General features: G+C 39.8%; 1 protein-coding gene across 1 annotated transcript in view; it reads left to right on the forward strand.

Moving 5' to 3' along the window:
- Positions 1-689: 689 nt before the first annotated feature.
- prkd1 (protein kinase D1) overlaps positions 690-12,882 on the forward strand; it is a gene marked incomplete at its 3' end in the record, with an annotated part of 46,803 nt that continues 34,610 nt past the window's right edge. The window contains exons 1-2 of the mRNA XM_079583083.1: positions 690-824; positions 10,749-10,880. Coding sequence (XP_079439209.1) covers positions 710-824; positions 10,749-10,880 — 247 coding nt within the window. The 5' untranslated portion in view covers positions 690-709. The remainder of the gene's footprint in view (positions 825-10,748; positions 10,881-12,882) is intronic.

Genomic DNA, 12,882 nt, shown 5'->3' on the forward strand with positions numbered 1-12,882 from the left:
TCCTTCCTCCTTCCTTCCTTCCTCCCTTCCTCCTTCCTTCTTTCCTTCCTTCCTTCTTTCCTTCCTTCCCTCCTTCCTTCCTTCCTTCCTTTCTTCCCTTCTTCCTTCCTTCCTTCCTTCCTTTCTTCCCTTCTTTCCTCCCTTCTTCCCTTCCTTCCTTCTCTCCTTCCTTCCTTCCTTCCTTCCCTCCTTCCTTTCTTCCTTCCTTCCTTCCTTCCTTCCTCCCTTCCTTCCTTCCTTCCTTCCTTCCTTCCCTCCTTCCTTCCTTCCTTCCTCCCTTCCTTCCTTCCCTCCTTCCTCCTTCCTTCCTTCCTTCCTCCCTCCCTTCCTTCCCTCCTTCCTTCCTTCCTTCCTTTCTTCCCTTCTTCCTTCCTTCCTTCCTTCCTTCCTTCCTTCCTCCCTTCTTTCCTTCCTTCCTCCCTCCTTCCTTCCTTCCTTCCTCTAACTAGTCTCTAACCAGTCTCTAACTAGTCTCTAGTCTCCGGGCCGGTGAGAGAGGCCCACGGTTCATATTTGCTGAGAGAGGAGACCCTGGACTTTGGGCAGTTCTTAGGTCCAGCTGTTACAGAGATGTCAACCATAAACCGAGTCCTGTTACCACGGCGACCACAATAGGATCACCTATAGCACCGACTCCGTGTTTGACTGTTTGAGAACCGTCTTAACCCTTTGTGTCTCGCCGCAGCTCCCGGAGTGCGGCTTCTACGGGATGTTCGAGAAGATCCTTCTGTTCAGGCACGACTCGGCGTCCGACAACGTCCTGCAGCTGCTGCGCTCGGCCGCTCAGATCCAAGATGGAGACCTGGTGGAGGTCATTCTCTCAGGTAACGCCTCAGAACGAACCACAGCTCCTGAGGTTCCAGACCGAGCGGCTCTTTGACCTCCTTTAACCGCCTGAACCGAAAGCATTTTCTCCAGTTCAGCTTTACCCAAATCCTGTAGGCCAGTGTAACACCTCATTTGAAAGACCTACAAAACTCATTTCAATGGATCTTTTTCCTCACGTCATTACATTTTTTCCATCATTTTTGGGGGGGTTTTCAATTCATTTTTGTAACTTTTTTGTAACTTTTATGGTCATTTTTTAAATCCTTTTTTCAAAATCCTTTTTTGTCATTTTTCCGTCATTTTTTTGCTTTTTTGTCATTTTTTGAAATGATTTTTTCGTAATTTTTAAAATCATTTTTTTTTTTTTTTCATTTTTTGTAATTTTTTGTAATTTTTTTGTATTTTTTTTTCTTTTTTGTAATTTTTAAAATCATTTTTTAAATCATTTTTTTGTTTTCATTTTTTGTAATTTTTTGTAATTTTTTTGTCTTTTTTTGTAATTTTTTGTAATTTTTTGATATTTTTTAGGAATCTTTTGTAATTATTTTTTGTAATTTTTTGTCACATTTTTTTGTCACTTTTTTGTCAAAGTTTTCGTCACTTTTTTGTCACATTTCCATCATTGTTTTCGTCTCAGTTCTGTCGCTATTTTCACAGCTTTTTTCCAGAAGCTTTTGGACTGGGGTAAAGCCAAACTGGAGAAAATGTGCTCGGTTCAGGTGGGAGTTAAGGGGTTAATACTCTGTTAATGTTGTTGTTGCCGCGACCTGCCCACACTCACCACACTCACCACACTCACCACACTCACCACACTCACCACACTCACCACACTCACCACTCACTCAAACCCTCCAACCTAAACTGTACAACATGTCCATTACTCACTCAATCACTCCCTCATTCCCCATATACAGGCTAACGTTGCTAACTCGCGGCTAACAGTTTTGGCCATTCTGACGCCGTTTTATGCCCAGGGGTTTATTCATCTGAACAACTAACCCAGCGACTAAAAGGTCCTCAGAAAATCCAAACTAAAGACATACAGCATGTTTATATTGAGGGAAAATGAGCTGCAGCAGAACAATGAAAACGCTGTAGCTACTCGCTAAGTTACTACAAACACACGAGAAAATCTACAGGAGCTGAAGTAAAGACGAAAAGAGACCATTTAAGGAACATCTCAATACTATTGTTAAATAAAAGCACATAAATGAATAAAGCTCAGGCATTGGGAGCTTTAGGACATGGGCTTTCACGTGAAAACGAGAAATCTGCACAAATAAAGTCAATAAAGAGCAATGATCACACACTGAGCTGGGCTGATGTTGTAGTTTATTACTCAAACCACAGCTTGTTAGCTCAGTTAGCTCAGTTAGCTCAGTTAGCTCAGTTAGCTCAGTTAGCTCAGTTATCTCAGTTATCTCAGTTAGCTCAGTTAGCTCAGTTATCTCAGTTAGCTCAGTTATCTCAGTTATCTCAGTTATCTCAGTTAGCTCAGTTATCTCAGTTAGCTCAGTTAGCTCAGTTATCTCAGTTATCTCAGTTATCTCAGTTATCTCAGTTAGCTCAGTAAGCTCAGTTAGCTCAGTTATCTCAGTTAGCTCAGTTAGCTCAGTTAGCTCAGTTATCTCAGTTATCTCAGTTAGCTCAGTTATCTCAGTTAGCTCAGTTAGCTCAGTTAGCTCAGTTATCTCAGTTAGCTCAGTTAGCTCAGTTATCTCAGTTATCTCAGTTAGCTCAGTAAGCTCAGTAAGCTCAGTTAGCTCAGTTAGCTCAGTTAGCTCAGTTATCTCAGTTATCTCAGTTAGCTCAGTTAGCTCAGTTATCTCAGTTATCTCAGTTAGCTCAGTTATCTCAGTTAGCTCAGTTAGCTCAGTTAGCTCAGTTATATCAGTTATCTCAGTTATCTCAGTTATCTCAGTTATCTCAGTTAGCTCAGTTAGCTCAGTTAGCTCAGTTATCTCAGTTATCTCAGTTAGCTCAGTTAGCTCAGTTATATCAGTTATCTCAGTTATCTCAGTTATCTCAGTTAGCTCAGTTATCTCAGTTATCTCAGTTATCTCAGTTAGCTCAGTTAGCTCAGTTATCTCAGTTATCTCAGTTAGCTCAGTTATCTCAGTTAGCTCAGTTATCTCAGTTATCTCAGTTAGCTCAGTTATCTCAGTTATCTCAGTTAGCTCGGTTATCTCGGTTATCTCGGTTATCTCGGTTAGCTCGGTTATCTCGGTTATCTCGGTTATCTCGGTTATCTCGGTTATCTCGGTTAGCTCGGTTAGCTCGGTTATCTCGGTTATCTCGGTTATCTCGGTTAGCTCAGTTAGCTCAGTTATCTCAGTTATCTCAGTTATCTCAGTTAGCTCAGTTATCTCAGTTAGCTCAGTTAGCTCAGTTAGCTCAGTTATCTCAGTTAGCTCAGTTATCTCAGTTAGCTCAGTTAGCTCAGTTATCTCAGTTATCTCAGTTATCTCAGTTATCTCGGTTAGCTCGGTTAGCTCGGTTATCTCGGTTATCTCGGTTATCTCGGTTAGCTCGGTTAGCTCGGTTATCTCGGTTAGCTCGGTTATCTCGGTTAGCTCGGTTAGCTCAGTTAGCTCAGATAGCTCAGTTATCTCAGTTATCTCAGTTATCTCAGTTAGCTCGGTTAGCTCAGTTAGCTCAGTTATCTCAGTTAGCTCAGTTATCTCAGTTAGCTCAGTTAGCTCAGTTAGCTCAGTTAGCTCAGTTATCTCAGTTATCTCAGTTAGCTCAGTTAGCTCAGTTAGCTCAGTTAGCTCAGATAGCTCAGTTATCTCAGTTATCTCAGTTAGCTCAGTTAGCTCAGATAGCTCAGTTATCTCAGTTATCTCAGTTAGCTCAGTTAGCTCAGTTAGCTCAGTTAGCTCAGTTATCTCAGTTAGCTCAGTTAGCTCAGTTAGCTCAGTTATCTCAGTTAGCTCAGTTAGCTCAGTTATCTCAGTTAGCTCAGTTAGCTCAGTTAGCTCAGTTATCTCAGTTAGCTCAGTTAGCTCAGTTATCTCAGTTAGCTCAGTTAGCTCAGTTATCTCAGTTAGCTCAGTTATCTCAGTTAGCTCAGTTATCTCAGTTATCTCAGTTAGCTCAGTTAGCTCAGTTAGCTCAGTTATCTCAGTTAGCTCAGTTAGCTCAGTTAGCTCAGTTATCTCAGTTATCTCAGTTATCTCAGTTAGCTCAGTTATCTCAGTTATCTCAGTTAGCTCAGTTATCTCAGTTATCTCAGTTATCTCAGTTAGCTCGGTTATCTCGGTTAGCTCGGTTAGCTCGGTTAGCTCGGTTAGCTCGGTTATCTCGGTTAGCTCAGTTAGCTCAGTTAGCTCAGTTAGCTCAGTTATCTCAGTTATCTCAGTTAGCTCAGTTAGCTCAGTTAGCTCAGTTAGCTCAGTTAGCTCAGTTATCTCAGTTATCTCAGTTAGCTCGGTTAGCTCGGTTAGCTCGGTTATCTCGGTTATCTCGGTTATCTCGGTTATCTCGGTTATCTCAGTTATCTCAGTTATCTCAGTTATCTCAGTTAGCTCGGTTAGCTCGGTTATCTCGGTTAGCTCGGTTATCTCGGTTATCTCGGTTAGCTCGGTTAGCTCGGTTAGCTCGGTTATCTCGGTTAGCTCGGTTATCTCGGTTAGCTCGGTTATCTCGGTTAGCTCGGTTAGCTCGGTTATCTCGGTTAGCTCGGTTAGCTCGGTTAGCTCGGTTATCTCGGTTAGCTCGGTTATCTCGGTTATCTCGGTTATCTCGGTTAGCTCGGTTAGCTCAGTTATCTCAGTTAGCTCAGTTATCTCAGTTAGCTCAGTTAGCTCAGTTATCTCAGTTAGCTCAGTTATCTCAGTTATCTCAGTTAGCTCAGTTAGCTCAGTTAGCTCAGTTAGCTCAGTTATCTCAGTTATCTCAGTTAGCTCTGTTAGCTCTGTTAGCTCTGTTAGCTCAGTTATCTCAGTTATCTCAGTTAGCTCAGTTAGCTCAGTTAGCTCAGTTAGCTCAGTTAGCTCAGTTAGCTCTGTTAGCTCTGTTAGCTCAGTTAGCTCAGTTATCTCAGTTATCTCAGTTAGCTCAGTTAGCTCAGTTAGCTCAGTTAGCTCAGTTATCTCAGTTATCTCAGTTAGCTCAGTTAGCTCAGTTAGCTCAGTTATCTCAGTTATCTCAGTTAGCTCTGTTAGCTCTGTTAGCTCTGTTAGCTCAGTTAGCTCAGTTATCTCAGTTAGCTCAGTTAGCTCAGTTAGCTCAGTTAGCTCAGTTAGCTCAGTTAGCTCTGTTAGCTCTGTTAGCTCAGTTAGCTCAGTTATCTCAGTTAGCTCAGTTAGCTCAGTTAGCTCAGTTAGCTCAGTTAGCTCAGTTAGCTCAGTTATCTCAGTTAGCTCAGTTAGCTCAGTTAGCTCAGTTAGCTCAGTTAGCTCAGTTAGCTCGCATTGAGCTCCGGTTTTCTCCCATAAAAACAAGCATTATGCACTAACGACATCGAGCAGCTTTAGGACGATCACACACTGCTCTGCAAAAGTTCAGATTTTTTTAATTTATTTTTTAATTTATTCTTTTTTTGAAAAGTATACGAGTATACAAAGTATGCCGGGGGGTAACAGAATTGTACAATACAATTATTCAGTTACAAATATATTATATTTTGAGCAAATACTGATAGTTTTTAGAGCCTTTTTGTTATCAGAACCTTCCAAGATCTTGATATATGAGAGAGAATCACTAAAAAAATGTGCAAAGTTGGGTTTCTGCTTAGAGTATTTACATTTGTGAATATAAAATTTGGACAAAAGGATAAGTAAATTAATAATAAAATAGACGTCTTCATTCTTTTGCTTTCTGAAGAAACAAAAAATAACGTTTTCCCATTTCAATGTAAAGTCCTTGTACAGATGTCCAATTATAAAACTACATAAGTCTTCCCAGAATTTCTTGGGATAAGAACATGTTGTATTGTCTCTGGATGATCTCCACAAAAAGAGCAGTTTCCAAAAGTTCAGATCTTTCCCATAGACACAGACGCATCTCGTCATAGAAGGGGGCGTGGCTTTGCCCAGGGGGAAAATAGAATCTTTAGAGAAACACCATTTTCCACTGTTTTCTTTGCCATTTTCTGGTGGAATATGAACTTATTTATCACATAAATAAAGTCAAGTGTAAATCGGGCCCATATGGATATTTTCTCACAGCAGATTGTTCAGTAAAAGTGGAAAAAACGGCAGTCGTAGCTAGCACTAGCTAACTGTTAGCATTAGCCTGATGCTAACATGTAGCATTAAGTGAGCATTCTCTGTTGTTTATGTATTTATGGGCTGTTGAACCACTTTGCTCCTCCCCATGTCTTTGTATCTTTATTAAGTAGAAACTATATTCATAATTCAGCATTTGTTAAAGTAGTTTTTGAATAATTAGACAAAGATTAGATTTTTCTCCAAAGTGTTTTCCCCCTTAACTGATTTCAAACATGACCATATATGGGCGATTACAGAGATGCCGTCCCTGATTCCCCGCTCTTTGTCTCTTACATGTTTGTACTCACTGTAAATACTTGAAAACCTGGGGCGTAAATAAAAATAAAATAAAAAACGTATAAAAATAAACAACTAAAACACGACATAAAAAGAACCAGCGATGGAAACTAATGTAGCTGAAGCGACGAAGGCGGGGACTGAAACGTGACCTGTGTTTGTACGGATTTGCGTGTGAACCGTTTCCCCCCCCCCCCTCGGCGTCTCCTCCACACGAGCCTCCTTCAGCCCCGACGCCGCCGCGCCACAAAGACGTAAACAATAATTTTAATAAACACGGTAATTCCCCCGAACCGCCGCCGCCGCCGCCGCCGAATGTGTAATCAGAGCGTGTTCACGAGCGGACGGAAACGCGGACCGGCCACTCCACGGCTCGGCGTCGCAAACATTTACAAATACAGGCTAACAAGATATTCATCAGCGAGAGGGGGGGGGGGGGACGAGGAGGAGGAGGGGGGACTCCAGACGCTTTAACTGGACAGCTGGATCCTGCAGGAGAAACACTGGACATAAGTGTGAGGAAAAACAACTTGAAAAGCTCTGATGTGTCCCTGTGTACGGCAACACGGCGGAACCCCCCCCCACAGCGCCACCTACTGGTGAGACAGTGTGCTTTATTAGGCTGTGTTAACGGACACATGGACTTAAAGAGGGGGTATTCTGCTTTTTTCAGTCCCATAGATACAGACGGCATCTCTGGAATCGCCCATAAATGGTCATTTTTGAAAACAGTTAAAGGAATAGGCCACCGTTTTTACACACTGAGATATGTTCTTACCTCACTTTAGACGTGTTAATATATCCCCGTCTGGTCTTTGTCCGTGCGCTCACACATACGCAGCCTCTCCCACATGTCACATAGCTCCAAAAAAGCTCACAATAGAAGCTACCGAGCTCTTCCACGTGTTCCCTATTTAAATAAAGTTACGTGAAGTGTTTTCATGCGAAGTATCTTTACACAGAAATGTAACATGTGGATTTTATAAGCAGATAAAAAGGGGGACTATATTGTGAGGCGTAATGATACGAGGAGCACAGCGTCCGCGCAGTAACTCCTAAAGACTTCCCCCGCTCACTTCCGTCAATAACCTTTAGGAGTTACTGCGCGGACGTTTTACTCCTCGTATCATTACGCCTCACAATATAGTCCCCCTTTTTATCTGCTTATAAAATCGACATGTTACATTTCTGTGTAAATATACTTCGCATGAAAACACTTCACGTAACTTTATTTAAATAGGGAACACGTGGAAGAGCTCGGTAGCTTCTATTGTGAGCTTTTTCGGAGCTATGTGACATGTGGGAGAGGCTGCGTATGTGTGAGCGCACGGACAAAGACCAGACGGGGATATATTAACACGTCTAAAGTGAGGTAAGAACATATCTCAGTGTGTAAAAACGGTGGCCTATTCCTTTAAGGGGGAAAACAATTATAATTATTCAAAAGCTACTTTAACAAATGCTGAATTATGAACATATTTTTCTACTAGATAAAGAAACAAAGACATGGGGAGGAGCAAAGTGGTTCAACAGCCCATAAATACATGAATAACAGAGAATGCTAACATGATGCTACATGTTAGCATCGGGCTAATGCTAACAGTTAGCTAGCGCTAGCTACAACTGCTGTTTTTTCACTTCTACTGAAAAATCTGCTGTGAGAAAATATCCATATGGACCCGATTTACACTGGACTTTATTTGTATGTGAAATAACTTCATATTTCACCAGAAAATGGCTAAAAAGAGTGAAAAATGTTGTTTATTTGAAGATTCTATTTTCCCCCTTGGCGAGGCCACGCCCCTTTCTATGACGAGATGCCGTCTGTATCTATAGCACCGTCTATATCACACTACAATGATGACAAACCTTCTGTTGGTCTGTAAATGCAGTAAATTAGAATAACTGCCTTGTATAAAATGTCTCTCTCAAAATGGCTGTAGTGAATGTCTTGAAATAGGCCTCTGTTTCTTTAAGAACCTCTGAGCCTTTAGACACGCCCCCTCCACACGCTGTCTGTGGCATCAGTGGGGAGGGGGTTCTGCTGAGGAGCAGTGGTTGGTCACTCGGCTCGGAGGCGTCTCCAGGAGGTGGGGGCGTTCCTAGGAGGACTCAGGCAAACCTATCCCTAAAATGGCCGCCATCAGAGTTTTTACAGATTACTCAGAAATACGTGAATGTGCCAAGGCAACACTTCAGGCATGTTTTTTAATGAGGGAGTGACAGAATAACATGATGGAAAGCTTGAAAAAGTCAATTTTGCAGAATACCCCCACTTTAAGGAGGAGAAAGTTTTATATTTATCTTGCAAATGTATCGCAGTAAAAGTAATAAGTTTCCTCATACCACTCGAGTAAAGTATTTCAGATCCTCCGAGAAAGTACTGTTGTAAATATACTTCGTTACTGAGCACCTGTGGGTAAAAGTATTTCACCTTTTGTCAGCCGGGGCACATGAGGCTGAATGCAGTGAAATGTAATTGACTCTGTGCATAACTTCGAATCATAACAACGCTGCCCAAGAAGTGACTTCCTGTTTTGATCCAGCGCCGCCAAAATAAAAGCATCATCTTAATCATTCGCTCCACTTTTCTGCCGAAGTCAGGGGTGTCAAACGGAGATGATTTAATCCCGCCCTCTAGCACAAAACCTCTGGCCTCCAAGATCATTTTGAGAAATATTATTATATACAAAATAGATGATTGACTCTTCACTTGTTCTGTTTGTTTTCTGACTCGTTTCAATACATTTAGTCTTTATTTCCAGTACTTGTATCTGCCATTGAGGTCAGAACATGAGTCTTGTCCCTTTGGCAGTTTTATTTCAAGTGAGATTTTACCGTAGAACTCGTTTGCAATGATTCATAGATCTCCTGTCAGAACATGGTCATATTTAATGTAATGAAATGGTTCTTTACTTTGATAAAAATCGTCCCTCCACAGCACAAACTTGCCTTCGCCTGCACTACGGGGCATTAAATAAAAATAAAAAAATCATTTATCGGAAACATTTTCTCTATTATACGCGGCCCGTGACCCAAGTTTGATCCCCCTGCTCTAACTATTAACAGACAAAACACTTAAAATGCGTGTTTAATAATATCCTTGTTGCAAGTACCTGCTGAACTAATGAATGAGACGAGCTGTGCTTTTATTTTGGCAAAGGAAAGGAAGTCACTTCTGGAGCAGTTGTTATGATTTGACGTTTTGCACAGAGTCAGTTGTTCAAACTCGGGTCGTGAAGCTAAAATACAAACCCTTTTCCACATCCAGGGATGACCTGACAGTTTGGTTCCTTCTTCTTCTCTTAATGTTCTCAGACGGTGTCCCTCAGTCCTTCAGTCCCTCAGTCCCTCTGGCTCCAGTCCTTTCTGTCCCTCAGTCCCTCAGTCCCTCAGTCCCTCTGTCCCTCTGGCTCCAGTCCCCTCAGTCCCTTCTGTTCCTCCCCAGACATAAAGTAACACCACATCATCATGTTTCACACCAGGATCACACTCGGCCTCAGTGTTCAGCAGCTTCACAGCCGCAGGTACAAAGGAGTTCTGAAATCTGTTCAGCCCACACTGAGGATGAACCTCTGCCCTGGGGCAGCCCGGCAGTGCGTGGCTGCTCTTCTCTGCCCTCAGGGTGCGAAAGCAAGAAGCGAAAACAATCTTTAGATCTGAGTTTTGAAGGTGGGCCAAGGACAGGATGAGGAAGTGGCTTTGTTTTTTTCAGCTAAAATACATGTTTTTTTTTTTTTCAACCCTAATGTTTTTCCCTCTTTATTATTATTTTTTTTTCTATTTTTTTGCCAATTATTTCAATTTTTATTACTAATATTTTCCCAATTTTTCCCCATTTATTCCCATTTTTAAACGCATTTTCCCTTTATTTTTCCCCACATTATTCCTCATTTTCTTCCCATTTTTGCCCAGTTTGTTTTAATGGAAGTCCTGGTGTGGTGTGGTGTCTGTCTGCCCTGGGACAGCCCGGCAGAGCGTGGCTGGCCTTCTCAGCCCTCAGGGTGCGGCCGGGTACGGGTAATCGAAAGCGAGAACCGAAAATAATCTTTAGATCTGAGTTTTGAAGCTGCTGGTCCAAGGACAGGACGAGGAAGTGCTTTTTCAGCTCAAATACATGTTTTTTTTTTTTTTCCCTAATGTTTTGCCCTGTTTATTAATATTATTTTTTCTATTTTTTGCCATTTTTTTTCTATTTTTCTAACTAATATTTTCCCCATTTTTCCCCATTTATTCCCATTTTTAAACACATTTTCCCTTTATTTCCCCCCACATTATTCTCCATTTTTGCCCAGTTTGTTTTAAGTGAAGCGCTGCTGTGGAGTGTGTGGTGTCTGTCTGCCCTGGGGCAGCCCGGCAGAGCGGTGGCGGGCGTCCCGTGCCCCTCACAGTGTGCTCTTCTCTCCTCAGCCTCGGCGACGGTGGAGGACTTCCAGATCCGGCCTCACTGCCTGTTCGTGCACTCGTACCGCGCCCCCACCTTCTGCGACCACTGCGGGGAGATGCTGTGGGGGCTGGTGCGGCAGGGGCTCAAGTGCGAAGGTGAGGCTCCGGGCGGTCAGGGCGGTCAGGGCGGTCAGGGGGTCAGGGCGGTCAGGGCGGTCAGGGCGGTCAGGGCGGTCAGGGCGGTCACTCAGTTCTAGAAAGAAAAGATGCATTTGTTTTTTACTTAACCTCTTAACTCCCACCTGAACGGAGCACATTTTCTCCAGTTTGGCTTTACCCGAATCAAAAAGCTTCTTGGGAAAAAAGCACCAAAAACAGCCACAAAAAATAAGGAGAAAACAAGGATGTAAACGCAACAAAAATGTGACAAAAATGTGACAAAAATGTGACAAAAAAGTTACAAAAAAGTGACAAAAAAGTGACAAAAATTCAACAAAAATTCAACAAAAATGTGACAAAAATGTGACAAAAATGTGACAAAAAAGTGACAAAAAAGTGACAAAAATTCAACAAAAATGTGACAAAAAAGTGACAAAAATTCAACAAAAATTCAACAAAAATTCAACAAAAATTCAACAAAAATTCAACAAAAATTCAACAAAAATTCAACAAAAATGTGACAAAAATGTGACAAAAATGTGACAAAAATGTGACAAAAATGTGACAAAAATTCAACAAAAATTCAACAAAAAATCAACAAAAATTCAACAAAAATGTGACAAAAATTCCACAAAAAAGTGACAATAATTCAACAATAATTCAACAAAAAAGTGACAAAAATGTGACAAAAATTTGACAAAAATTCAACAAAAATGTGACAAAAATGTAACAAAAATTCAACAAAAATTCAACAAAAATTCAACAAAAATTCAACAAAAAATCAACAAAAAATCAACAAAAATGTGACAAAAATTCAACAAAAATGTGATAAAAATTCAACAAAAATTCAACAAAAAATCAACAAAAATTCAACAAAAATTCAACAAAAAATCAACAAAAAATCAACAAAAAATCAACAAAAAATCAACAAAAAATCAACAAAAATGTGACAAAAATTCAACAAAAATTCGACAAAAATTCAACAAAAATTCAACAAAAATTCAACAAAAATTCAACAAAAATTCAACAAAAATTCAACAAAAATTCAACAAAAATTCAACAAAAAATCAACAAAAAATCAACAAAAAATCAACAAAAAATCAACAAAAAATCAACAAAAATTCAACTAAAATTCAACAAAAAATCAACAAAAAATGAACAAAAATTCAACAAAAAAGAGACAAAAAAGAGACAAAAATGTGACAAAAAACAGAAAAAAAAGAGACAAAAATTCAACAAAAATTCAGCAAAACTGTGACAAAAATTCAACAAAAATGTGACAAAAATTCAACAAAAATTCAACAAAAAATCAACAAAAAATCAACAAAAAATCAACAAAAATTCAACAAAAATGTGACAAAAATTCAACAAAAATGTGACAAAAATTCAACAAAAAATCAACAAAAAATCAACAAAAAATCAACAAAAAATCAACAAAAATTCAACAAAAATTCAACAAAAATTCAACAAAAAATCAACAAAAAATTAACAAAAAATCAACAAAAAATCAACAAAAAATCAACAAAAAATCAACAAAAATTCAACAAAAATTCAGCAAAAATTCAACAAAAATTCAACAAAAAAGAGACAAAAATTCAACAAAAACTCAACAAAAAATCAACAAAAATTCAACAAAAATTCAACAAAAATTCAACAAAAATTCAACAAAAATTCAACAAAAATTCAACAAAAATTCAACAAAAATTCAACAAAAATGTGACAAAAACTCATTTCAGTTTTGCCAAAATCTAAAAGCTTCTCGACTGGAGCTCACAGCCTAAAACTGACTTTTTTGTCAATTTTTTTGTCAATTTTTTTGCTGCGTGTTTGTTGCTTTTCTTGTTGCATTTTTGTCTTTTTTTGTCGTCTTTTTCATCACTTTTTCCAGATTTTGGGGGTGTTTGTGTCACTCTTTTGATTCTTTTTTGAAAGCTTTTTAGATTTGGGGAAGGTCAAATTGGAGAAAATGTCTTCAGTTTAACCTCTTTTTTCTCGCGTC

The sequence above is a fragment of the Gobius niger genome, assembly GCF_951799975.1.
Source record: "Gobius niger genome assembly, contig: SCAFFOLD_113, whole genome shotgun sequence".
Classification (NCBI taxonomy): domain Eukaryota; kingdom Metazoa; phylum Chordata; class Actinopteri; order Gobiiformes; family Gobiidae; genus Gobius; species Gobius niger.